General features: G+C 44.8%; 1 protein-coding gene across 1 annotated transcript in view; it reads right to left on the bottom strand.

Moving 5' to 3' along the window:
- The window catches only part of SLC36A4 (solute carrier family 36 member 4), a 121442-nt gene extending 94577 nt beyond the window's left edge, over positions 1-26865 (bottom strand). Inside the window, exons 1-6 of the mRNA XM_063127851.1 lie at positions 26821-26865; positions 8002-8116; positions 7548-7638; positions 6405-6493; positions 4901-4996; positions 1285-1369 (exon numbers count right to left, since the gene is read on the bottom strand). Of these exons, the coding sequence (XP_062983921.1) occupies positions 1285-1369; positions 4901-4996; positions 6405-6493; positions 7548-7638; positions 8002-8116; positions 26821-26848 (504 nt within the window). The 5' untranslated portion in view covers positions 26849-26865. The remainder of the gene's footprint in view (positions 1-1284; positions 1370-4900; positions 4997-6404; positions 6494-7547; positions 7639-8001; positions 8117-26820) is intronic.
- Positions 26866-27475: the final 610 nt, after the last annotated feature.

Below are 27475 nucleotides of genomic sequence, written 5' to 3'. Positions count from 1 at the left end.
AGCATGGGTAATTGAGTGCGGTTGACATATACGCGCTTCAAAAAAAAGTGTTCCCTCTGAGGAACAGGAAGCTGAAACAATACCAATACCTGTCCCTTTGGCTCCCCCTACAGGTTAAAATTAATATTTAAGTCAGTATCCAAATTCCATAAAAAGCAGATCTTCTATTGCAGCCTTTCTTAACCTGGTTTCTCCAGATATTTTGGGATGCAACTCCCATAACTCCCAGCCAACATGACCAAATTGTTACGGTTAGAGTAGCCGTTTCCCCCTTTTAGAATTGGATTTCCACTCCCCCAACTTAAAATGAACGGTTAACAAAACAAACCATTTGTATTGTCCTTTTACAGCAGAAAGTTCCATTTTTTTTCTTTTCTTTTCTTTTTGTTCCATTTGATACTGTCAAGGGAAGACCCGGAAGCATTTACTGCCACTGCTCAATCCTCTGGATTAAATGTTAACAGGAGAGTTTAACGGGATGGACATCTGAGATCACATGAAGGCTTTTGGTATTAATCTGTGGTGTGAACTGGGTTTTATACATGGGATCCTACATTATCATGGGTGGGCAACCTTTTTTTTTCTGTTGGGGGCCACATGCCCACGTGGGAAATCTGTCGGGGGCCAAAGCCAGCATTGTGCCAAGCCAGAATGGGAGGGGGCGTCACACCTTTCTCTTTCTGCCTCTTCCTTTTCTCTCCCACCTTCTCTCACACCCAGTGGATTGCCAAGAAAAAGATAGATTTCTCTTGCCCGAAGCGTAACTCAATCACAGAGCACTCTTGAAATTAAGAACATGTGAAGAGCCCTGCTGGATCAGACCAAGGGTCCATCTAGTCCAGCACTCTCTTCACACAGCAGCCAACCAGCTGTCGACCAGGGACCCACAAAGAGGACACGGTGCAACAGCACACTCTCACCCATGTTTCCCAGCAACTGGAGTATTTATTTTATTCTAATTTATTGATACCCTTATCCTCCATAAATGTGTCTAAATCCCCTTTGAAAGCCATCCAAATTGGTGGCCATCACTATATCTTCTGTTAGCAAATTCTATAGCTGAACTATCCGCTGTGTGAAGAAGTAATTCCTTCTATTTATCCTAAATCTCCCTGGCCCCACTGGCTTCTAGTATTATGAGAGAGGGGGAAATGTCTCCATATCCCCATTGCAACACTCCACTTATGAGGATAGAGGCTTTTCATAAGAAGAACCGTGTCAAAAGGGATAAAGTACAAGAATATTACACACCAGAATTCTCATTTCTGAACAGGTTGTACTTACCTGTTTCACATTTTCAGCTAAGAACACAATGTAAACGCTACAAAAGCCCAACTGCGTGACCACAAGGAAGAAGTCAACAATACACCTGCAAGAACACAGTAAGAAGGAGAGTAAATCCACCTAAGTAAAAGCTGGTTTGCAGAGAGGCAAGGATTTTGAGGATGCACCAAATTCACTGAAGAAGGCACATGTATTCAAATGAAGCTATTTCTGCAAGACAGCAATTCCCTATCTTATTTCTAGAGCACCTACGTCGACTAAGACATGTACATAAATTCAAAAGCAACAGTGAGTGTCTTTTGAAAGCTTTGCTATCATGCTTACAAACGCCCAGTTCACATGACACAACAGCCCACCATGGGTTATTTAACCCACAGTAAGGCTGTGGTACATGCAGGCCTCATTTTGCATATCGAATGCCTACTCAGAAGTTGTTGTGTCATATGAACCCAGCAAGTTTGGGTTATGGGTGGGTTGAACAACTATCATATAACCCTGGAACAGACCATGGTTGTTTAACCATTGCACAACCTTCACTCATCGGGTCTGCACGACACAACAACCCCCAAGTGAAGGTTGGATATGCAAAACGGCACCCATGAGTGTTGCGGCTCAGCCACAATGAGCCAAACTGTGCCGTCTGACCAGGTCAAAGTCACACACAAGGAAAGAAATAGGAAGAGATCAGTTTGACAGTGCCAGAACAGAGATAAAGAGGCTTGTTTCCCTTAAAAGAGACACTGGGGCTGTTCACACAACATGCTAACCCCCCTCAGTGGTTGAGTGTGGGTTGTTGAACCATGGTTTTTTGTTGAACCATAGTTTAAAGTGTAAACTGTAGCCTAGCTACAGTTACCCATGCTCTGATAACCTCTCATTTGGATTACTGCAATGCGTTATACGTGGGGCTGCCTTTGAAAACGGTCCGGAAGCTTCAGCTGGTACAAAACAGGGCAGCCCGTTTACTAACAGGGACTGGCTGGCGAGATCACATTACGCCAGTCCTTTTACAACTTCATTGGCTGCCAGTCCAGGTCCGGGCCCGATTCAAAGTGCTGGTATTGACATTTAAAGCCCTAAACAGTTTGGGGCCAGGTTATTTGAAGGAACGCCTCCTCCCATATGTACCTTAAGATCATCTACAGGGGCCCTTCTCCGTGAGCCCCTGCCAAAGGAAGTGAGGCAGGTGGCTACTAGGAGGAGGGCTTTCTCCGCTGTGGCACCCCGGTTGTGGAATGAGCTCCCCAGAGAGGTCCGCCTGGCTCCTACACTGTACTCCTTTCGTCGCCAGCTGAAGACCTTTTTATTCACTCAGTATTTTAACACTTAATTTTAACTCAAATTTAAATTATACTGTTTTAACTCTGTATTTTAACCTTATATCAATTGTGCTGCGTGGTTTTATCCTGGTTGTGCTTTTTTATATTGTATTTTGTATTTGTATTTTTAACTTGTTGGTTGTTTTATGATGATTTTAATTTTAGTGAACCGCCCAGAGAGCTTCGGCTATTGGGCGGTATAAAAATGTAATAAATAAATAAATAAATAAATAAATAAATAAAGTGTTGCCTGGACTCAGGACATTTTCGGCAGGGTGGCTTCTTAACCGTGCAGTCTGGCTTATTAGCCATCCTAAATACCCCAACAACAAACCATGTGATCTCAAGGTGGCTTGTTCGATAAAAATAAGCCACACTGCATGCACCATACACTGTGGTGAACCTTTGACAGAAGACGCTTGCACCAGCAACGCATGCACACAGCTCCAAGCAGCTGGGATCTGGGATGTATGGAATGTATGATGAAAACATTCAGAGTCCTCGCCATAAGTATACAAAGGTGCACTAGTTGAGCTAAGGAAATCAACAAGCAGTCATCTATAATGGGGTCAGCTTTCCCACGTCATCTGTTTTAACGTAATTTAAAAAGTACTAATAATTGGAACCTGGGATTTTGACACTTCCCTTGGATTTCTGTAGACCATCACAACAGGCTCGCTTCAGTTCATGCTTAAATAAAGTAACCCTTTGGTTTACAGTCCTCGTCCCACTGCTTCCTGCGTAGATGCACTAGGTCAGTGTTTCCGAAAGTGGGCGGTACTTGGGGGCGGTGGGATTGCATAGGGGGGCGTTAAGTAGCAAGGGGGTGACAGGAGGGGACTAAGAGGCAAAGGGGCGGCAGAGGGGCATTCGAGGTGGTCTTTTCCATACCAGGAGTTTTGGTTACAGAAGGAAATTTCTGATCGCTATCCTGCACTATGGAGAGTGGTTCAGAAGCTCCTGGTTGCATTTCCAGCATAATGTTTGGTGGAATGTGGTTTTAGTGTGGTCTGCCTACCTCTCTCCAAGCAAACAAATCGACTCAAGATTACCAAATGTGGTGATTATAGACTCATGTTAAGTGACTTTAAACCAGATCATCTTCTTGGCTCGCCGCTCCGACCATGTTACTCCGCTTCTGAAATCTCTTCATTGGCTTCCAATTCACTTCAGAATCCAATATAAACTTCTCCTGTTAACCTTCAAAGCTTTTCACGGTCTAGCTCCTTCCTATCTCTCCTCTCTCATCTCACACTATTGCCCCGCTCGTGCTCTTCGCTCCTCTGATGCCATGTTTCTCGCCTGCCCAAGGGCCTCTACTTCCCTTGCTCGGCTTCGTCCATTTTCGTCTGCTGCCCCTTACGCTTGGAACGCTCTTCCAGAACATTTGAGAACTACAAGTTCAACCGCAGCTTTTAAAGCTCAACTAAAAACTTTTCTTTTTCCTAAAGCTTTTAAAACTTGATGTTGTGCAGACTTCTACTGTTACTTTCTACTGTTAGTTTTACCCTACCCTGTGCCTGCTTACCCTACCTGAAAAGGTTTGGGAACCACTGCACTAGGTGAAGAAAGCCACCGCCCCAAGACCATATCCTTTCCAACCTACATGTTAATACAGTGCAGAAAACTGGCAAGCAGCAATAAAGCAAATGGACAGGGATTGCTGAAGAGCCACCAAACACAACCCAACATGCTGAGTCTAAGTGCCATGCATTAGCTTTCATTATTTTGTGGGTTTTCACTTCAATGGTTAGCTTTTTTGGTTCACCCTCCTTCCTCCGAAGCTCTTTGCATTTAAGTTGCAAACCCTTTTACAGGCAAGGATGCGCCTCCTTTTGCGCGTAATGGTTTCCACCTTTCTTGAACGCCACACCCCCACCCCTCCAGTACACAGCAGGCAGCCAGTCTCAAAGACTTTACCTTTTCCTATTTTCCCTGCTGCCTTCCCATTCCAGAGTGGCCCCATTTGGTAATTGGCACAGAGTAAGTATGTCACAGTGGCCCTATTTCAAAACGGTCACATCACCTCTGCTGGATGCTGAACAGAGTTCGCAGTCAGAGTTTATTAACACCAATAAGTTTGACTCTGGTTCATTTTAACAGGCCTAGAATATCCTAGGCATGGTGATCTTGCAGGATTTCTTTTGTGTGTGTGTGTGTGTGGATGCAGAGCCTGGGGGCAGAATTGGGGTGGGGGGGTTACACTTGCATCCCTCATTTAAAAACCAGCAACTCAGTCACCCATTTAATAATTCTCTGTGTTAAAGGCAATTGGATTAATGCAGAAATCAGCTTACCTTCCCCATGACGCTCGTTTCTGTAATGAGTCAAAGGGACCCACTTCCATCGCGTAGCTAACTGTGTCACTATACCCTAAGGAAGTCTTTTTCAATCTAATAAGAAGGGGAGGAGAGAGAGAAAAATAGTAATTATTTCCCCCATGCAGCATTAGCGAACAAGATGCAAGTTTGCAAAATGGGTTTTGCCTCGTTTGAGAACCCCAGAAAGCGGAGTTGGCTTACAGGTATTTCACATTCAGCAATTAAGTGAAATGGGGCCACAGGACTGGATAAAACCAGCTGTCGCATCCGTAAGCCTCCTTCCGAGATCAGAAAGGGCTCAGAGAGAAACTAAAGCCTAGAAATAAACGATGAAATGTGCATGGGGGGGTGGAATGAAGGCAGCTATTTACCACGCAGAAGGAGCCCTGTCATTTAACAACTCACCCGGCAGCCAGGTCTTCTGTGCAGGTGAGCGAGCCCACATGGTTGATATGCTAGTTGCAGAAGATATCAATTCTCTTCCTCCACAGCCAGCATGGAAATGCAGCTGGCTAGATCGCACCATCCCAGCTAGGGAAGTCAGAGGAATCCGGTTTGGGGGTAGAGAATGGCAAGATTTTGCCAGCTCAGCTTCCCGGATGCCAGCTCGCAGATCCCTGAGCTGGCTTGGCTCAGTGCATGCCGAGTTGGGCAAGCTCGCCATTTCCTGTTGCTGCTGTTGTTGTTATTTATTTATTTATTACATTTTTATACCGCCCAATAGCCGAAGCTCTCTGGGCGGTTCACAAAAATTAAAACCACAAAAAACATCCAACAGGTTAAAAACACAATTACGAAATACAGTATAAAAAGCGCAACCAGGATAAAAAAAAATGTTGTTTTTGATTTGTGCAAATCCAGATTTGCACAAAACAAGATTTGTGGAAATTCGTGGCCGAAGCTCTCTTTATCCATGAGCCACAATTCGCGCAATTTGCGGCCAGCAATATTTACAGAAATCTCAATTTGCGCAAAACGTGGCAGTAAACAGCGCGATTTCTGCAAAATTGCTGGCATAAATGGTCCTTTACACCTACAAGTTTATGCAAATCATGCTATTTAAGGCCACGATTTTGCGCAAATCGCGATTGACGTAAATCCCGCTGGCCGCAAATTGCACAAATTGTGGCTCATGGATAAAGAGAGCTTATTGGGTGGTATAAAAATGCAATAAATAAATAAATAAAAGATGCGAGTTTTCGCCGGATGACTGAGGACCATCTGGTGACCCACCCTACACGCCCACCAGGATTGGGTAACCGGCAAGAGTGTGGGGCAGCATGCCCATCCCTATCTCCACCAGTCCACTTTCCACCCACCCAAATTAAAAATCACAACGTTTCATACTGGCTGCAAAGGAGGGGGCTTTCCCTTCTCTAAAGCCAGCGTAGCAATGCTAGCTGTCACAAAGGTCTGCTGGCAAGTCATTATACAAGGCTGCCCAGTGGCCCCTGACAAACTGAATTGGTTCCACACTTACCTTTGAGATAGATACTGGCTGCATTGTACCAAGATGTGCATGCAGTGAATCGACACGATCCCAATGAACACAAGACTGATGGGGCCGAGCTGCAAGGAAGAAGGAACAAAGACACCGTTCGTAATAGCAAGCTTACAAGGAGTTGGGCCCTATCCTGCACTGTGCCTGAAAGCTCAACAAGAACCACCATCTTGGTGTAAGGCAGTATTTAAGCTGCCATTCCCTAGGAATCCGGAACTGGTATTAGGCACAAAATTTAAGAATCAAAGCTCTTATTTAAAAATAAATGGGGGCAGGAGGCAGGGGGCAAGTTCCTAATCCTTATCATTGCAAAGTTACATTGGAGATAGTGGGGCTATCTCCTCTGCGGACCAAGTGCCGCTCCGAATGCAGCTAAAAGGCTTCATCTACAAACAAGAGAGAGGTATTAATGGGGCTGGGGGTTTGCAGAAGTATGAGATATTGTTTAGGGAGGCAAACAAGTTAAGGACGGTGGAGGCTGGTGTCTCTGGGCTTCAGCCAGAACCATTCAGAACTCTAAGGAGAGTCAGTGTGGTGTAGTGGCTAAAGTGTCGGGCTGGGAGTCGGGAGATCTGGGTTCTAATCCCCACTCGGCCATGGAAACCACTGGGTGACTTTGGGCCAGTCGCAGAAACTCAGCCCAACCCACCTCACAGGGTTGTTGTTGTGAGGATAAAATGGAGAGGAGGATTATGAACACCACCTTGGGTTCCTTCGAGGGGAAAAAGGTGGGATATAAATGCAATAATACATACATACATAAAGGAGCTATCCAAGATGCTTAATCCAACTCTCCCCCCACCCCCAAAAAAATAAGTTCAGCCCCTTGGATAGCTTCTTTCGCATTCTGGCTGGTTCTGACTAAACCTGGAACAGATTCACCATCCTGCTGACAACAAAGCCACCAGCCTCCACGGCTTAAGGGGAGGGGGGGAGAAACAGGCCAATGAAGACTGAGCATGCTCAGGGGCCACAGAACGTTCGAGAGGGAAGGAAGCGATGGAGTATCCTGGTAAAGAGCATTGCTGGTAGAACCCTGAGCAGGAGCACTCCATGTTACAACATTTTGTTGCAGCTCCCACTTTCTCGCCCTTCCCCAACCCAGAACAGACGAGCACTTACCGCAAGGCCTGAATTTTTTATTGCAAGTGGGAGCCCTAGAAGTCCAGTTCCAATGTTTCCTTTGAGGAGATGAGTGAGCGTTTGTATAAACCTATAGGGAGGGGACAAAAGAATAGCACTTGTAAACTGGTACCATCCAAACAGCTGGAGCATAAATGTAAGGTGACCATATGGAAAGGAGGATAATGGCTCCTGTATCTTTAACAGTTGCATAGAAAAGGGAATTTCAGCAGGAATTTAATTTGTAAGAATGCAGCACCTGGTGAAATTCCCTCTTCATCACAACAGCTAAAGCTGCAGGAGCCCTGCCCTCTTTTGTATCTGGTCACGCTACGTAGGTCACCTTACATAAATGCCCCAGGAGAAAGATATTCTGCAACAGCAGAGAAAAGCAAAGCGTTGCTTTTATAACGCTTTTTGTTTTGTTACTTCTAAGTGGGAATAAAGTACATACGTAATGCCCTCTTCCTTATCAAGCTGATATTTCTTCTCAGCTGGCAGCAATTCATTTTCATCATCATCAGTGTCTGAATTATCATCTTCTATTAAAGGCTTCATTACTTCCAGGTCTATAAAAAACAAATCAAATTGCCTTTTACCCTTATTGAATGAACAGCACCCAAGATGTTTTGAGATTGCCAGGCCATTTATCCCTCCAGAAAATTACTATTACACAGGAGCATCATAAAATCTCTTGGGTCCAAGAGGAAGTTGATGGGCTTAGATAATTGCATCGAAGCCCAACAATTTGCTCTAAAATATTTGTCCCTTAACCAAAAAAATTACTTTTTTGCTTGCTTGCTTCAATTTTATTATCTATATATCCCTCCCTCTTTCACTATGCTAGGCCCCAATAACCCAATTCTGTTCCCTTTTCAGAAACCAACAAATAACAATCTAGTATCTTTAGTGGTTTTGTAACACTCCCTCTTCTTTCTTTATCCCTACTTTGTACTGTTTTATATAATGGTGTATCTTCTTGTTTTATATTATATTGGTCTGTTGACTGTAAATAAAGAAATACAATACAACTTAGCGTTCCAGATGTCCTTTGGTTTCCAATGCCAGAGCACTTCGGCCTAGTTCACACATACAGCAGGCGAAGCAGGAAATGTCTAGGAATATAGGAAGCTGCCTTATACCGAGTCAAACCATTGGTCCACCCAGCCCAGTATTGTCGACACTGACTGGCAGTGGCTGTCCAGGATTTCAGGCAGGAGTTTTTCCTGCCCTACCTGGAGACATCAGGGATTGGACCTGGGACTTTCTACCGGTTCTGGGATTTATTATTATTATTATTATTATTATTATTATTATTATTATTATTATATTACATTTATATACCATCCCATAGCTGAAGCTCTCTGGGCAGTTTACAAAAGTTAAAAACAGTGAACATTAAAAACAAATATACAAAATTTAAAACCATAAAAAGCATAAAATACAATCAAAAACAGACAATATCCATTTAAAACAACTATTCTGGGGTCAGTTAAAAAACTCAGCATATGCTGTTAAATGCCTGGGAGAAAAGTCTTGACCTGGCACTGAAAAGATAACAATGTTGGCGCCAGGCAAGCCTCATTGGGAAGATCATTCAAAAATTGAGGGGCCGCCACTGAAAAGGCCCTCTCCCTTGCTGCCATCCTCCGAGGCACTCGGAGGAGGCCCTTAGATGTTGACCAGCCAAGAGTCATCCCACTTAGTCTCCAGTGGTGTTGATTAACCTACAAAGCGCTAAACAGCTCGGGACTCAGCAAACTGGAAGAGCCTTCAGTCACATAAGCCTGCCTACGATCATCTTCAGATGATGCAGGGAGTGAGGGAGAGAAGAGAAAACGTGGCTCATTTTAAAATGGTGTATTTATATACTGCTTTTTGGCCCAAAGGCCCCCAAAGAAGTGGGCAGCATTTTTGCACAACAAAAGGTACAACAGAAGCACCACCCGTCCAAACAATACAAAGGGTAAAATCCAAGTCGGTCCTACTAAGAGAAGACCCGTTCAAATGAATGAGACTTTAGACTAACTTGAGCCTCATTTATTTGAATGGGTCTACTCTTAGTAGGACTGGTGTTGGATTTTACCCAAATAAAAAGAAATAAAATCGGAATATCGGGAGACAAGGGGGGGGGGAAGTGAAAGTCTTGAATGGTGTTCGCGCCAGGCTCTATATTTATTTATTATTGCATTTATTTATTCATCAATATCTCACACACTTAGGAGTAAAAACCTGAACAGATAAGGAGAGTAAAAATAAAAATGCTGTAGTCCAACACATATGGAGGGCTCCAGTTTGGGAAAAGCTGAAGTAGGCCTTCATCCCTTATTAAGCTCCCCTGTGCAGCTCACAGCGATAGCAGCTATTTCCAGTTTCTATCCAACCCCTTCCCCGAGTAATTAGGGTTAAATTAATATATATCACACAGAAGTTACTTCCTTATCTCCACGCACACAACACTTGAAGGTTCCAGTGTGACAATGGAATCAGTTACCTAGGGAGGTGGTGGGCTCTCCCACACTAGAGGCCTTCAAGAGGCAGCTGGACAAGCATCTGTCGGGGATGCTTTAGGGTGGATTCCTGCATTGAGCAGGGGGTTGGACACGATGGCCTTGTAGGCCCCTTCCAACTCTGCTATTCTATGATTCTATGTTTTGCTGCCCTCTGTGTACGCTGAATTACATACGGATTCAAACAGGAAGATTAAGTATTTCCTCTTCAGGACCTCTGAAGGCCACATACTAACTGGATGGCGCTTGGCTTGATGAGAATCAAAGGGTTTGGAGCCTTTCTAAGATGGAGACCCGGTAGCTAGTGCTGCTCCTATGGTTACCAGCCTTTGCTTGCAAAAGCACTTGGCTACTCGGGTCAGGGGGCGGAGCTAGGGCAGAATCTAGGGGGCTAGGGGGCGGAGCCTGATGGAACCTTGAGTCCACTGGCTTTTCAGAGCCCAGTTCTGAGGGAACGCTTCTACTGGTTGGCCATTGCAGCTGGGCTCCTCTGGAAGACTGGGCCGGCCCTACCATTAGGCAGAGTGAGGCCGTTGACTCAGGTGGCAGATGCTAAGAGGCGGCAAGAAGGTGTTGGAGGAGAGAGTGGTGCGTTACGTGGTCTGCACTGCGCCCCCTAAGTCAGCCTGCTGCCTTCGGATGTGGTGGAAGACGCTACCCCATTGCCAATGTTGAAGCAAGATTCAACTGCCACTCCAGCTGGCTTTTAAACGTGAAATGCAAGGGGCGCCATCTTGTCCTTTCCTTCAGGCGTCAAAATGTCTTGGGCCAGCCCTGAGGGGCATCCTTTCATCCAAAAACGGAAATCAGCCATAAGCATGATCAGGAACAGTGGCCATATGTCCCACTTTACAGAGGATGGTCCTCTATTTGAAGACATCCTTTATTATTTAGAGGACTGACTGGTCAACATTTGGTCTAAAGACAAAGAATGCTAAGAAGAGAGAGCAACAGGACAACTGGATGTCACACTGAGGAGAAAATTAGCACATTCAAAATTTATGCAAACCTATGTCCTCTTTTTTGGTAATTCAGTAGCAATTTTTGGCAACAGTCAAAAAAACCTCCACCGTTGAGTGGAATTTCCCCGCCAAACAACACATTTCTTAACATCTCAAAACTCCACTGTGGAGTTCTAAAACCTCCGTTTAGAAACGTGTTGTCTGAACTGAGCCAGTGTGTGGCCACCCTGTTGCGGAAACCTACAGGCTAATTGTTTCTTCTAGATCTCCAAGCTCCTGATAGGAGAAGTTTTTGGCAGAAGCAAACGAACTGATCCCTCCATTATGGAAATTTCCTCCAAGGCACCTGCAAGGCCACAGGGGACTCTGAGGCAATCTCTTATTTCTCAATGAGGAGGGTGAGGGAAAGAGTGGAGTGCAACTCCCGTGGGCTCCCTTTAACCTCAGCAATGCTGAAAGAAGCACAAGAGTATTCGTTTATTTGAAGCATTTTTAACACACGCTTCAAACCAAGAAGAGGCTTACAAAGGTCAATAATAAAGCAGTCCCTGCTCTCAGATTTACAACCTGAAGGAGGAGGGGGGAAGTGACAACACAAAAGGAAAACAGGTTGGGAAGGAGAATGAAAAAAATCTGACTCAGGCACTAGTTTAGTGCTTATAAAGGACCCTCTAGGGTGGAAACAGTTCAGGAGAGGAGATGCACCAGAAAAAAGCACCCAAGAGCTGTGGAGTGCAACTTCTGTTCATTTTGGCCCTGCCAGCGCCAACAAGGTCACCGCTGCACGGAAGGAGTTGGGGTCGGGATAAGGAAGGGAACTTTGTTTTGTGAGGACCAATGTTGCCATGGTCACATGCTTGTCTGGGGCCCACAAGAATCTGGAGCCAGACTCTGTTCCAGCTTTCCCTAATCCAGCACCCTTCCTGATGTGTTGGACAACTACTCCCATCATCCCCATCCATCATGCGCAGCCCACTGACACTCTTCCACTGTTTGGGGCTGCAGCTGCTCAAGCATATCTATTCAGACAAGTGAATGGTTGGAAAAGCCAGGGTAAACAAGTACGTTTTTAATAAGCATCGAAAGCACATGATCATCTGTGCCTGACATATTCATTTATTTATTTATTTATTTATTTATTTAAAACATTTATATCCCGCCCTATATCATTAAGATCTCAGAGCGGCGTACAGATAAAAACATACAGTATAAAACAATAAATATGCACAGTTAAAAACAAATCAAACCATGATCCATGTTAAAACAATATATAATTTAAAAGCATATCACAGGGGGGAGGTCATTCCAGTGGGAGGGTGCTACCACAGAGAAGGCCCATTACCATGTTGCTGTCAGGTGGAACTCTGTAGGATGTGCTTTGGATAAGCAAGGCCTCTCCTGAAGATCGTAGCAATCTAATGGGTCTACATTAGAGAAGCCCTCCTCCACGTCCCACCAACGCGAGACATCCGCTATGGTGGGACATGGGAGAGGGCTTTTTCTGTTGTGGCACCCCGACTGTGGAATGCCTTCCCCTTGGAGGCCCAACTGGCACCAATGCTGACTTTATTCCGGCGCCAAGTAAAGACATGGCTTTTTAATAAAGCTTTTGATGGCTAAATTCACCAAGCTTGTACACTGTTTTAACTGTTTTAATTGGTTTTACTGCTTTTAAATTCTATACTGGTTTTAGCTTGATTAATGCTTCAATTTGTTTTTCGGTGAGTATATTTATTGTTTTATATTGTTGTATAATTTTATACTGAGATCCTGGCAATATAGGGCGGGATACAAATGTTTTAATAAATAAAATACATACATACATATGGGGAGATGATCTCTCAGGTACCCTGGTCCTAAGTTTTCTGAGTGCTTTATATATTGGTTGTGTCCCTACAGCTAATCAGCATCCATTAAGCTATTGCACTTTAGGCTATTCATGCACACAAAAGGACCGCTGGAGTTCTGTAAGCTTCCAAGGGGTCAAATTGACTCCTTCAGACAAAAAGCACCTGAAGCCATGTTTCTTTGAGATGATACTAATCTAAGGCTGCAGATTTACAGAGGTAAATACAAAGACACTTTGTCATGCAATGCCCTAATTAACTTAGAGCTGCCGGGTCAAGTTAACTACTTTGATCTTGCAGACATAACGCTTTCATCCCGTCTTGGGACTATGCACAGCGGTCTCCAAATTTTGGCTAGGCTTCAGCCCACTGCATACAGACGGCACTTCTGCTCTGAGAACTGTGGGAGAAGCGAGGCCAAGCAACGTTTATCCAGTACATTTGTGGTATCTTCACCAATTACTGGTTCTTTGAATCATCGAATAGTAGAGTTGGAAGGGGCCTATAAGGCCACCGAGTCCAACCCCCTGCTCAATGCAGGAATCTACCTTAAAGCATCCCTGACAGATGGCTGTCCAGCTGCCTCTTGAATGCCTCTAGTATGGGAGAGCACACAACCTCCCTAGGTAATTGGTTCCATTGTTGTACTGCTCTTAACAGTCAGGAAGTTTTTCCTGATGTCCAGCCAGACTCTGGCTTCCTGTAACTTGAGCCCATTATTCCGTGTCCTGCACTCTGGGAGGATCGAGAAGAGATCCTGGCCCTCCTCTGTGTGAAAACCTTTAAAGTATTTGAAGAGTGCTATCATGTCTCCCCTCAATCTTCTCTTCTCCAGGCTAAACATGCCCAGTCTCTCCTCATAGGGCTTTGTTTCCAGACCCCTGGAACAAGGAGGTTCGAACATATAACACCGATTCTGGCCCGCTTGCATTGGCTGCCTATACGTTTCCGAGCCCAATTCAAGGTGCTGGTTTTAACCTATAAAGCCCTACATGGCTTGGGACCACAATACCTGATGGAACGCCTCTCCCAACATGAACCTACCTGTAGGTAGGTTCAACATCTAAGGTCCTCCTCCGTGTGCCTACTCCGAGGGAAGCTCGGAGGATGGCAACAAGGGAGAGAGCCTTTTCGGTGGAATGACTGTGGAATAATCTCCCCGATGAGGCTTGCTTGGCACCAACACTGTTATCTTTCAGGCTCCAGGTCAAGATTTTTCTCTCCTCCCAACCATTTAACAGCATTTAACAACGCTAAGTTTGTTTTTTAACGGACCCCCAGAACTGTTGTTTTTAAATGAATACTGTTGTTTTTATACTGCTGTTTTTATGTTTTTGAGGGTTTAAATTTTTGTATACTTTTTTACTGTTTACAGTTTTTAGCTTTTGTAAACCGCCCAGAGAGCTTCGGCTATGGGGCGGTATATAAATTTAATAAATAAATAAATCATCCTTGTTGCCCTCCTCTGAACATGCCCCAGCTTGTCTGCATCCTTCTTGAAGTGTGGTGCCCAAAACTAGACGCAATACTCAAGATGAGGCCTAACCAGGGCCAGCTAGAGGGGAACTAGTACCTCACGCAATTTGGAAGCTATACTTCTTTTAATGCAGCCCAAAATAGCATTTGCTTTTTTTTTTGCAGCCACACCACACTATTGGCTCATATTCATCTGGTTCTCTTTCAGCAAACAACTGCCCCGCAGCAATAATTACAAATTATTCCCGTTTCTTGCCATCTCTTGGCCCTCAGATCGGTGACAGCTTTGCAGCTCTTGTCTGATTCCCGCAGCCAACACGGAACAAACGTCAGTCTCTAAACCTGGTTGGGGTCCATTTGGCATCCTGAAGCCAAAATAAGCTCTTGATTTCTCAATTTGTCACTGGGTCAGATTTTCTCTGCTGCAGATACCAAACTCCCTCGTCTCGTTCGCTCAGAACAGTTGTTCCCAAACAATGCTGTTCCTAAGAAACCTCAGATGCTTTAGAAGTTTATCCTTGGATGAAATCAATAAACGGTAGGTGAAGCGTTCCCAACTAGCACCTTTTCCAAAACTCTCCTGTGGCTTCAGGTGGCAGGAGAAGGCTTGGCGCGTTCCAGGAAGTGATCAGTACATGTCATACAACAACAGAACTTACATAAGAACATAAGAAGAGCCCTGCTGGATCAGACGAAGGGTCCACCTTGTCCAACATTCTGTCTACCCATTGGCCAACCAGCTGCCCATGGGAAACCACAAGCCAGACAGGAGTGCAACAGCACCCTCCCATCCATGTTCCCCAGCAACTGGTGTACATAGGCAGACTGCCTCTGATACTGGTGGTAGCATATAGCCATCAGGACTAGTAGCCATGGATAACCTTCTCCTCCAGGAATTTATCCACCCCCCTTTTAAAGCCATCCAAACTGGGGGACATCACTACATCTCGTGGTAGCAAATGCCACAGTTTAACTACGTGCTGTGCAAAGAAGGACTTCCTTTTATCTGTCCTGAATCTTCCAACAATCAGCTTCATGGAATGACTCTGGATTCTAGAATTGGTGGAGAGGGTTAAAATGTCTCCCTATCCACTTTCTACCATCCCCTGCCAGCATGGTCAGCCATATTGAAGGGTGCCAGTTGAGGAAGATTGTTAAGAACCTAAGAACTGCTGTGCTGGATCAGACCAAGGTCCATCTAGAAAGCATTCTGTTCACATAGTGGACAATCGGTCACCTGCAGGATACCCAAATGACACGAGAGCAAAAGCACCCTCTTGCCCATGTTCCCCAGCAACTGGTTTACATAGGCATACTGCCTGTGATACTGGAGGTAGCATAGAGCCATCAGGCTACTAGCCATTGATAGTCTTCTCCAGGAATTTGTCCAATCTACTTTCAAAGCAGTCCAAATTGGGGGCCATCACTTAATAGGCCTGGACACCACTCTGTATAAAAGCCATCCAAATTGGGGGCCATCATTTAATAGGCCTGGACACCACTCTGTATAAAAGCCATCCAAATTGGGGGCCATCACTAGATCTTGTGGTAGCAAATTCCATAGTTTAAACACACACACAAGTTCACATTCTGGTGCAATACTTCCGGAACCTAACCAAGCAGCCCCTGGCTAGAAGGCTGGTGATATCATTTCTCCCAGTAAAGGTTTCAGCAATAGTAGTGGTTACAATCCAACAGGTAAAGCAAGGCAGAGAAAAGCTGGCCAATGGTGATAGCAGCAGCATTTGGTCAGTACTGAGCCACAAGCCTTCCCAGGAATATCTGAATTCTTGTGAAGATGTCAGGGTCAGGCCATTGACCAGGGTCAGGCCAACCCAGGGTCAGGCCATTGACCAGCACCATCTACTCTGATAGCATCTTTCTAAGGAGAGAAATTCCCTAGATCTACTATGGCCCCTATAGACTTCAGCAGTGAAACGTATGCTTTGTTTGCAGAAAGTCCGAGGTTCAAATCCCACCATCTCTAGTTTTCTTCCACACAGACACACACACACCATGATCTCAGGTAGCAGGTTAGGAGAGTTTTCTGCCTAGGATCCTGGAATCTCATCACCATCCAGAATAGAAAGTACTTGTTATATGGGCCAATGGTGCCACTCAGAAAGCAGCTTTGCACTTTTCCCATCCTGTTTTGCCAACACTATTTTGCATGTAACAGAAATATGCTTCTAATCACTCTGGTTAGATATGGAACTTTTCCCCATAGAGAGCTAAAACTAAACTAAACTTTCTCATTGATCCAAATATCTATCACCTATGAGATTTGGACACATTTTCCCCAGGTCTACTTTACTTCCAGTTCCTCCTTCTGCTTTTCATTCTTCTTCCCTAACAAAGTGCTCTCATCTCCTTAAGTTGACGGGCAAGAAGCTTTTCCCCCAGCGAAAGGAATTGTTTCCTAGTAAATTGTAAGAAAGTATTTCCACTTTGCAAAAGCCGCAAAAAGAGTCACACAATTGTTCTGTTAAAAAAAAAAGAAAGGCATTTCTCCATGTGAAATCAATGGAAATTACATCTCTACAATTTGATCCCAAATTATAGTTGCCAAACTTAACTGACTCACTTTACCCATTAGACAAGTAAATCTTAACCATAAATGCAAAACTTAGTAGATTTCAAAAGAAGTGATTCAAGCACTGAATTTGATTTCAGGGGTGGGAGTAAGAGAAGCTGTTTAGGACTCAACTGGAAACAGATTTGAGGAGGAGGAGAAGGAGAAGTGTCTCCAGGCACAGAGGTGAGATCAAGGCAAGATTTCTGCATCATGTAGCTCAGCCTTCCTCAACCTGGGGCGCTCCAGATGTGTTGGACTGCATCTCCCAGAATGAAATAAAAGAAGGCCGTAGGTTGCACGGCCTGGGGAGAAGAGTATACTCTTCTACAGCTTTATCCCTTCGTGTGCATAATTACCAAGCCACAATGGCAAAACGTAAGCTCTTTTTATGGGGGAAGATTACATCTCTCTCCGGATTCTTGCCAGATGACCAAAGGGAACTGGCAGATGGTTTTGTATTGAGGCTATGAGACTTTCTCGACAATAGCTTAATACAGCACGCCACGCTACGGACTGCGCCTCAAAGCCATGGTAGTTTCCATTGCGCTACGAAGGCATGCGTAGCTGAGGTCCGCAGGGCTGTCCCAGCAGGCACGCACCTGCATAGAGGATCTGCCGTTCGATGGAAGCCAGATCTAACCACTACTGTTAGAGTCCCTATGGCTGGCCTCCTCGGTAGCAATAATAACTAGGTTATTATTAGTACGCTGAAGCCTCTCGATACCGAGACTTGCAACAATATAATTAGCTTCTTCAGTGCCTAGCCTGTGACCTCTCGGTACCTAGATTGAAGCCTCTCAGTACCGTGACTTGCAACAATATAACTAGCTTCTTCAGTGCCTAGCATGTGACCTCTCGGTACCTAGACTGCTCTCAATACCGAGAAACAATATAACTAGCTTCTTCAGTGCGGAACCTGAAGCCTCTCGATACCAAGTCTGGCAACAATATAACTAGTTTCTTCAGTACCGAGAATGAATCCCTCAATGCCGAGACCGGCAACAATGTAGCTTCTTCGGTACAGACTGGAGCCCTCGATACCAACAGTGGCAATTACATAACTAGCATCTACAATGCAGACGCTGGAGTTCTCTATGCTGACACTGGCAATGATGCCACTAGAAGCCAGTTGTCTAAATATAGGTAGACTTTCACCCTGTGTAGGCAATGAACTGCCATATATTTTGCAAACATTCGGTGGGCTGTGCTTAGGTCCATAGACGCACCCAAACTGGGACATATCGGTACCTATGATAAACCCAAGGTACCTCTGGCGAGTGTTCTGAATGGCTATATGCACAGGGCAGAACCTCCTTTGGAGGACTTATACCACTTCCCGGTCATTGAGGATGACCAGGCTTGGTATTGAGACACATAACTAGGAAAATAAAGTGCAGGATTTTGTATCTCATGCTGTATGTACTGAGAAGCCAACTCCAGTGTCGATATTTTTCCTCCCAGCACTGCTTCTGACAGTTAAACATTCCTGGAAGGCCCTTCTTTGATGGCTCTGACATTGGAAAGTGCAGAATCTTTAAAGTGCAGTAATGGACATGGGTTTTTTTCTTTATGCACCCGTGTTCCAATTCTATATTAGTTCTGGGAGTTGTAGTCCAACACATCTGGAGCGCCCCAGGTTGAGGAAGGCTGAGTAGCTAGCTGATCATCGTCCACTGGCCTTCAATTAGTGGATTGAAACAATGGTGCTGTTTTGTTTTTTATTTGTGCTGTTGTTTATTTCCTGGGGATGCACCACATTTTGACACCAATGAATATTTTGACCCATTTCCCCTTTTTCGTTTGTTTTTGGTACACTGATCAGCAGCTGTTCACTGCTGCTTCTTTGCCCAACATGCCGCTTTGGCACCTTTTAAAATACAGGTTTTTATCACTGAGGGATTTCATCAGCATTGTGATGCAAACAATTATATTTGGCATTAGCATAAAGCCAGTTCAGAGTAAAGGCAAGAAGCACTGCCCTAACTCTGAACAGGCTTGCTGATGATGCCATATAGCTAAACAAACATGGCTGCTCGATGACCTTAACTAGGCCACGTCAGAGCGAGGGCAATACTTCTGCCCTCATTTTGAAAGGGCAACGTTGTTTGGCCTTTCGTTTGAAGGGTGGGGTTTCACAAAACATGCTCCCATTCTGACTCAGCCCTATGGTTCTCCTCTTTAGTACATACTGTTCAAAAATAAATTGGGGGGGGAAACGCGGAATTTAAAATGGCTGCAGCTAAACACTTTTATCAGCAGTTGCTGGCTGAGTAGGAAAGTGAAGAACGATGGTTAGAAATAGGTCTCCCTAAAAAAGAGAGAAGCCAAATGGAATCTCCAGTTGTGGGGGGCGGGGAGTCTAAGGAGGCTGCAGGACAGGGACCAGACTCCATCGTAAAAGGAAAGGTTACAACATTTGACTATATATATTAAGAGTGCCCCAACTGGTTCAACAAGTGAACCATAATCAGAGCTGGACTCACTTGCTAAACCAGTTAATTGCTCATGGACCATTGCCAGCACCTACCTTACAGAGATGCACAGCAGGTTTAAAAGAATGTGCCTAGAAGAAACTGGACAATGCTAAAGCAAATAAGAGTTTGAAAGAGTATATTTCACCACAGAGATGAGGAATAACTGTTTATTTGATGAAACGTGCGTCAGTGACACCCAGCTTTTAAACACAGTTGAAGGCAGCGGAAATCTTTATTGCTGGGAATGAAGGACAACTCCAATCCACAGGCCATGATGCACCCATCACAATGTAGCCTAGAGGCAGTGTGGTGTAGTGGCTGGAGTGTAGGACTAAGGAGTGGCAAGACCCAGATTCAGAACCGCACCCACGTCACACACTCTGCCACTGGGTGACCTTGGGCCACTCTCCCTCAGCCTAGCCTCACTCACAGGGTCGTTGTGAGTGTAAAATGGGTAGGGGGAAACCATGTATGCCCGTCCTTGGAGGAAGGGTGGGATAAACATGTAACAAAGAAGGAAGAGACGAAGGTAGCTACATGACGAAGTAACAATGCTGCAATGAAGGTGGAAGCAGGAATGAACACTAAGTAGTAACCTCATCTCTAGATAGCCAGTGTGGTGTAGTGGCTAGAGTGTCAGACTGGGAGTCGGGAGATCCGGGTTCTAGTCCCCACTCGGCCATGGAAACCCACTGGGTGACTTTGGGCCAGTCACAGGCTCTCAGCCCAACCTACCTCACAGGGTTGTTGTTGTGAGGATAAAATGGAGAGGAGGAGGAGTGTTATGTACGCCGCCTTGGGTTCCTTGCAGGAAAAAAGGTGGGATATAAATGTAATAATAATAATAATAATAATAATAATAATAATAATAATAATAATAGCTCTGCTTAGATCATCGTCATATCCTAAGTAGAGCTTCCCACCACTCTCCATATCCAATATTCAATCTCTCTGCTCTCTTTCGCTCCTCAGTCACCCTATCGCCATGTTGCTTCTTCCCGTACAACATAATATCTACCTCTCCATCTGAAATGCTAAAATTCTAGTGAATTGCTTTAGCCTTACTCTTGTGAGTCCACAGTCCTCTCATCTCTATCCAGAACTCCACTGCCAAATCATTTGCCTCTTTTGACCATTGGACTATGTGAATCACCTCCTCAGACCTTTACAATGGGTTCCCATCTGCTTCTACCATCCGGCACGATCTCCGTGCCCTTATCTATAGCACTCTCTGTGGATTTGCCTCACTTTCTTGGTATGACCCATGATATTTGCTCCTTCAATGCTCTCCCCCACACATAGTTCAAGAGGCAGAAACTGTGGTAAGCTGCAAATGCCTCCTGAAGTGCCTTCTTCACACAGGCTTTCCCCTGGCCTGCAATGGATTCTGTCACTGCCCAGTTTTATTGTCATTTTTTCTGAAATGAGTTTAATAATTTCTTATTTTGTATTATATTATAAATACGCATTTTAATGGGAACAGTTTGGGGGGGTTGTGTGTTTTTTTTAAGTATTATATATAATATATAGAAGTACAGAAGTATTATAAATAAATAAATAAAGTTCTACCATCCTCAGCCACCCTCAAAATCTTAGGACAGACTAAGGGAAGTGAATAGAGTGCACTTTGGGGGGGGGGGAGTCACATGATTAAATCGAGTCTTTCTGAGTAGTGATTTAAATTGATTTAAATCACATCCACCCTGCCTACAACCCCCAGCATTCCCTAGCAAAACTGACTGGAGAATTCCAGGAGTTGTAGGGCTTTCTTTTCTGTCTAAACATGCATAGGACTGTGTCCTTAATCAAATCCTGCTGTAAAATGGATACCCGTGAATCTAAGAGCAGAATGAAACCACATTTTTAGCATCTTAAATCAATGTTTGTATTCTTATATCTAAAGGAATACATCAGAAACATTGCAAATAAGTAGAACATTTTACTAATTCATTAATCAAATGTAGAAGCCAAGTGTTTCCATAGGCCATTAAACTGGAACGATCTTGGCAGGAACTCAAGTACAAGATCCTGTTGACTTGGTTTATAATCTCCCCAGGGCCCAACTCACTGGATTACATAGGGAGGGAAGCTTCTTTTGATATATCAGCTCTACAATTAAGCATTTGTGCCTCCATTTAGAACCCAAAGCACATGACAGTGTTTTGGTTAATCCGAAGATGAGAGGTCTATGCCTATACAACAGCAGCTCATTGTCTTGCATTCAGCTTCTGCACATGAAGAAATCAATGCTGTTCAGACCAAGAGATTGAAATGATTTAGGAAAGGTGAGGGAATAGGGCTCTAGCTCAGAGGTCGCCAATCATTCAGGGCTGGTGGGCACATTTGGAATGTTGACAAAACGTCCTGGGCACCATCACAAAATGACTGACATGGCAGGCACAGCCAGTCACAAAACACCCGTTTCACCAGAAGTGAAACTGATGAAGCTGAAAGACCACTACAGTGCTCAAGAAACTGACTACATGGCAGAAGTTGGATCTAAGCCCCGAAAACACCAACCCACTCCTTTGAACCCATAGTTCCCTCTCTCATTTAGGATCAATACACACACACACACACACCTCACTCTCTCACTTCATACTCCCAGTACACAAGATCCAGTCACTAATTTTTCTCTCTTTCAGAATCACCACTGTAAACGTACACACCCAACACATATACTCCCTGCTTTTTCCTCCCTGCTAAGTAGTCCCACAGGCCAGCAGAAGCTGATGGCTCCAATTTCAGAGAGCCTGTGAATCCATTCCGGGTTTCAGTCAGAACCAGCCAGAAATCTAAAGGAGATATCCAAGGTGCTGAACCTATTTTGGGCCCAGCACCTATGATAGCTCCTGTAGAGTTCTGGCTGGTTCTGTCTCAAACCCAAAATGGATTAACAGTCCCATTGAAATCTGGGACCACCAGCCTCCACTGTTTCCTCCCACATTTTGGGTGCCCCCCAGCAATTCCCATCTAGCCCTCAGTCTCTCCCACTCCATCAGGTCACCCCAAAGCCCTCCCCTAGTTTCTCTGCTACCATCCTCAAGACTTTCCCTTACCCGCAGCAACAAGGCGTCTGTCCTTTTCTTCCTGGAGAGGGGGGAAGCACTTCAAAATGAAGCTCTGGTCACCAGTCTCATTCCATCTTTGCTTCCTGAGAATGCCTTTGGGTCCATAGGAGGCCCAGAGCCATTCTGAGAAATAAAGATGGCAGAACACTAGAGTCCAAAATTTCTCTTTGAAGCACTCCCAGCCACTTGGTTTGTTTGTTTTTAAAAAACCATTTTTAAAAAAATAAAATAAAAAACCAAAATGTATTAACAAATTGCACTTTGCAAGGGGAAGGTGCCTGTGGGCATCATATTTCCTATCCCTAGGTAAATAGGGGTAGAGTTGGCTCATATTCAGCTTGTGTTGTAGATCGCAAACTGAATATGAGCCAACAGTGTGATGTGGCTGCAAAAAAAGCAAATGCTATTTTGGGCTGCATTAATAGAAGTATAGCTTCCAAATCGAACAAGGTCCTGGTTCCCCTCTATTTGGCCCTGCTTAGGCCTCATCTTGAGTACTGCATCCAGTTCTGGGCGCCACACTTCAAGAAGGACGCAGACAAGCTGGAGTGTGTTCAGAGGATGGCAAGGAAGATGATCAGGGGTCTGGAAACAAAGCCCTATGAGGAGAGACTGAAAGAACTGGGCATGTTTAGCCTGGAGAAGAGAAGATTGAGGGGAGACATGATAGCACTCTTCAAATACTTAAAAGGTTGTCACACAGAGGAGGGCCAGGATCTCTTCTCAATCCTCCCAGAGTGCAGGACACGGAATAATGGGCTGAAGTCACACAGATTTGGGCTAGGATCTTTTCTCGATCATGATTCTATGATTCTATGACTATGCTGGCTAAGACTGATGGCGGCCACAGGTCAAAACACCTGGAGGGCCACACATGCTCCCCCACTCTTGCAGTAGATGTTAGCCAAAATGAGAGAATGGGCCTGATCAGTCAACATGCTAAGCCGTTAACCCTTTTACAGCAAATGCTTAGTCAGTATGCTTAAGCCGTGGTTATGTAGGCACCATGGTTAGGAAAAGACACATGATACGCTAGGGCACAATGTTTAGTTCAAAATGCTTAACCACCTTGGCTTAGCATGTCATCTGAACAGGGTCGATCGCTACTGGAATCAGCCAGTTGATTTATGGCCTGGGACCAGGCTAACTGAAGGACTGCTATCTCACTACAAACCTGCCCTTCACCAGGATCATCCAAGTTATAACCATGATTTGTTATATTTTACTACTGTTGATAGTATTTGCATTGGAGTTTGTATGGTGCTTAATTCATGTTATTCTAATTAACATTGTGAGCCATCTTACCAAGCTTGAGGTGGAAAGGCAGGATCCAAACAATTTAGGCCACAATCCAATCTACTGAGCTCTCAATTACTGTAAGCCCTCAAACTTAGGGTGACCATATGAAAAGGAGGACAGGGCTCCTGTATCTTTAAAAGTTGCATAGAAAAGGGAATTTCAGCAGGTGTCATTTGTATATATGGAGAACCTGGTGAAATTCCCTCTTCATCACAACAGTTAAAACTGCAGGAGCTATACTGCAGCTATACTGTGACCAGATTTAAAAGAGGGCAGGGCACCTGCACCTTTAACTGTTGTGATGAAGAGGAAATTTCACCAGGTTCTCCATATATACAAATGACACCTGCTGAAATTTTCTTTTGAATACAACTGTTAAAGATACAGGAGCCCTGTCCTCCTTTTCATATGGTCACCCTACTCAAACTCAAAGGCTTCTGATCAGGGCGGGAGGAGTGGCAGAGGGAATTTTCATCTCCCCATCCTTCCACCCTGCATTTTTCATCTAGCAAAGGCATTTCAAAGGCAGAAGGAAGGAGGTTGGCAGAGGATCAGGATACCTCATCGCTGGCCTCTCCAGTTTCTCTCCTCGGCGCCCACTAAAATGCCCCCTTTTCCAAGGCTGGAAACTTGCCGGAGGGCCATAGGATTGCTTCCTTAAACAAATTAAAGTTGCAACCCTGGACACACTTACTTGAAAGAAAGACCTTTTGGACCCAGTGGGACCCATAAGACACTTAATTTTATAAGTTGTAATACAGAGGAGGGCCAGAATATCTTCTTGATCACCCCAGAGTGCAGGATATGGAATAATGGGCTCAAGTTACAGGAAGCCAGATTCCAGCTGGACATCAGGAAAAACTTCCTGACTGTAAGAGCAGTACGACAATGGAACCAATTGCATAGGGAGGTTGTGGGCTCCCCCAATTAGAGGCCATCAAGTTGCAGCTGGACAGCCTTCTTTCAGGTATGCTTTAAGGTGGATTCCTGCATTCAGCAGGGGGTTGCAGTCGATGGCCTTATAGGCCCCTTCCAACTCTACTATTCTATGATCCATGCATGCATAGGATAATGCTTCACCTAAATAAATTGGGGGTAATTGGGCTCATTGTTCAAGTTAAAGTTGATTCCTTGCAGCAATAGCCAATCAAGTGTAGAATTCCACTACCACCCGCTTCTACCCAATATGGAATGACAAGGCCCAAGGACGGCCAGCGTTACTAGCACCTCAGGGCTATAAATATTTTCTTGCAAGTTAACCCAACATATTTTACTTCCATATTAAACATGCTTAGGGCAGCTGTCCTAGTACTTGTCGTGTGACTCACCCCCTGACTCAACCCACTGGAAAGTTACAGAATTCCAGGAAAACTTTGGTTAGTTAAGACAGAAGTGATAAGGTAGAGTTATGAAGTGATAGGGTAGAGTTAGCACAGTGCCTGTACATGTGAACACGCTTGCACATTGCATACGAGAGGCAAGATCCATCACCGCAGGTCATTCCTCTGATTGCCCCATACCCAAAGTGATTCTGAGAGCTGACGACCAGTGCTAATATCCACAAAAAACAGTACTACCACATCAAAATACAAGATATGCAGACAGCCCTTTAAGGCGGCCTCACTTCTCAGCCTCAGGACACAACTTCCTCTACTGCTTGGTCTGAATTTATCCACCCACTGGATTGCCAAATGTCCAGTTTTTAACAGCTACCACCCTGATCAACCCTCATCCTGTCACTGTGCTGTTTAAGAAAGAAAGAAAAATCACAAACTTCAGCCACCAATATTAAAAACTCAGCCACACAAAAAGGAAAAAAAACATATTTTTTTAAGCTATCATTTTTTATCCATCCTGCCTGTCTTTCTTAACTCTTCTGCCTTACTTGGTCCATCTCCACTGCCAGCACAGAGCAAGAGCAACACCTTTTGCACCTGTGTCTTTAGTCAGAGAAACAGAAAGCCCAGAACTTCCAAGAGCTGGCAGTTAGGTTGGGCAGAGCCACCATCCTCACGAGTTGGAAAATAGAAAAGAATAATGCCTACGTTTTGATGGGCAGGAAACTTTATTTTTATGAGATTGTAAGTGCAGGATTGGCGTCTTTATAATGAGATTTAACTACTTTTTTTTTTAAGGGCGAGAGAAACTTAGTGTTTCATTATTACAAATACAAAATCCGATTTGATTTTCGATTTTTTAAAATTGGAGGGGGATCAGCTCTACATCGTCCATTTAAATCCACATTCTTCTATCTACCTTAGGGTGACCATATGAAAAGGAGGACAGGGCTCTTGTATCTTTAACAGTTGTATTGAAAAGGGAATTTCAGCAGGTGTCATTTGTATATATGGAGAACCTGGTGAAATTCCCTCTTCATCACAACAGTTAAAGCTGCAGGTGCCCTGCCCCCTTTTAAATCTGGTCACTCTAGTATAGCTCCTGCACTTTAACTGTTGTGATGAAGAGGAAATTTCACCAGGTTCTCCATGTATACAAATGACACCTGCTGAAATTCCCTTTTCTATGCAACTCTTAAAGATACAGGAGCCCTGTCCTCCTTTTCGTATGGTCACCCTAATCTACCTAGTCTCCTTTTTTCTTTTACTTTCTTTCTTTCTTTTTTTTTCTTTTGCAAGTGATCAATGCATATATTTTGCAGCGATAGTCAGCCTTAAAGCCGGCTCGGCTTTGCAAACGCTGAGGGAGCCTCGACGCACCTGCCTTGATCTTGCTACACCTGCGGCGGAGACTGCAGGATGCCGCAGGGTCCGCAGCTTCTAGCAAGCAAGAGCTGTGAGGAAGGGGCTAGGATCTTGCTTCCAATCAACCTCCCCCTCCCTGGAAGATGGTTTTTCCGACTCCGTGGATACGGTAAACCCAACGGGACAAACCATGACCCGTTTTAGGGGGGGAGGATGAGAAGAGGGGAGATACTCATCCAATCCCCCCGCCTTAAGCCTACGTCCAATACCCAAAAGAGCTACTCCCACCACCCCCACTTTAAAGCCTGTGTCCGTTCAGACATCCCTCTCCGCACATCCTTTTCCAGAAAACGGTACCTAGTTCTTCTCTTGCCGCCGTCTCCATCTCTCCTTCTCTCTCTCTTTCTCTCTATGGTTCCCTCCGCTCCCTTTTCCGCCAATGTGGAGCCCGAGCACCGCAAGGAGCCACTGCGCGTGCGCACTCAGAGGCTGCCCGTTTCTTCTGCCCCTTGCCGGCCTCGCGTACCATAGACAAGCTACAAGGTGCTAGACGGGACACAGGAGGCGGCCATCTTTATGTGGGGATCCGCCGAGCGGCCATCGCTCTGTTGGGGTGAAGGGAGGAGGAGGGAGGAGGAGGAGGAGGGACGGGGAGGGAGGAATTCCACAGTGAGCCTCTGAAGCAGTGGCGGCTGGTGGCTCCAGTGTCAGTGGGGCTGCGAATCCCAACTGGGTCTCAGTCAGATCCAATCAAACTCTGAAGGAGCTATCTAAGGTGCTGAACCAATGGGTTCAGCACCTTGGATAGCTCCTTCAGAGTTCTGCCTGAAACCCAGAGCCGGTTCACTGCCCCACTGACATCAGAGCCACCAGCCTCCAATGCTCTGTAATAAACTTTCCAGGGTTTAAGATTGTTGCACAAAAGAACATTGTTCTCTTTCGAAAAGTTCGTAAATTTCAAGAATCCTAACCATTTCTTCTCCAATGTCTGTTCTCTTACATACATTTTATA

This window comes from Elgaria multicarinata, chromosome 5, assembly GCF_023053635.1.
Source record: "Elgaria multicarinata webbii isolate HBS135686 ecotype San Diego chromosome 5, rElgMul1.1.pri, whole genome shotgun sequence".
In the NCBI taxonomy this organism is placed as follows: domain Eukaryota; kingdom Metazoa; phylum Chordata; class Lepidosauria; order Squamata; family Anguidae; genus Elgaria; species Elgaria multicarinata.
This window is presented reverse-complemented; position numbering and strand designations above follow the sequence as displayed.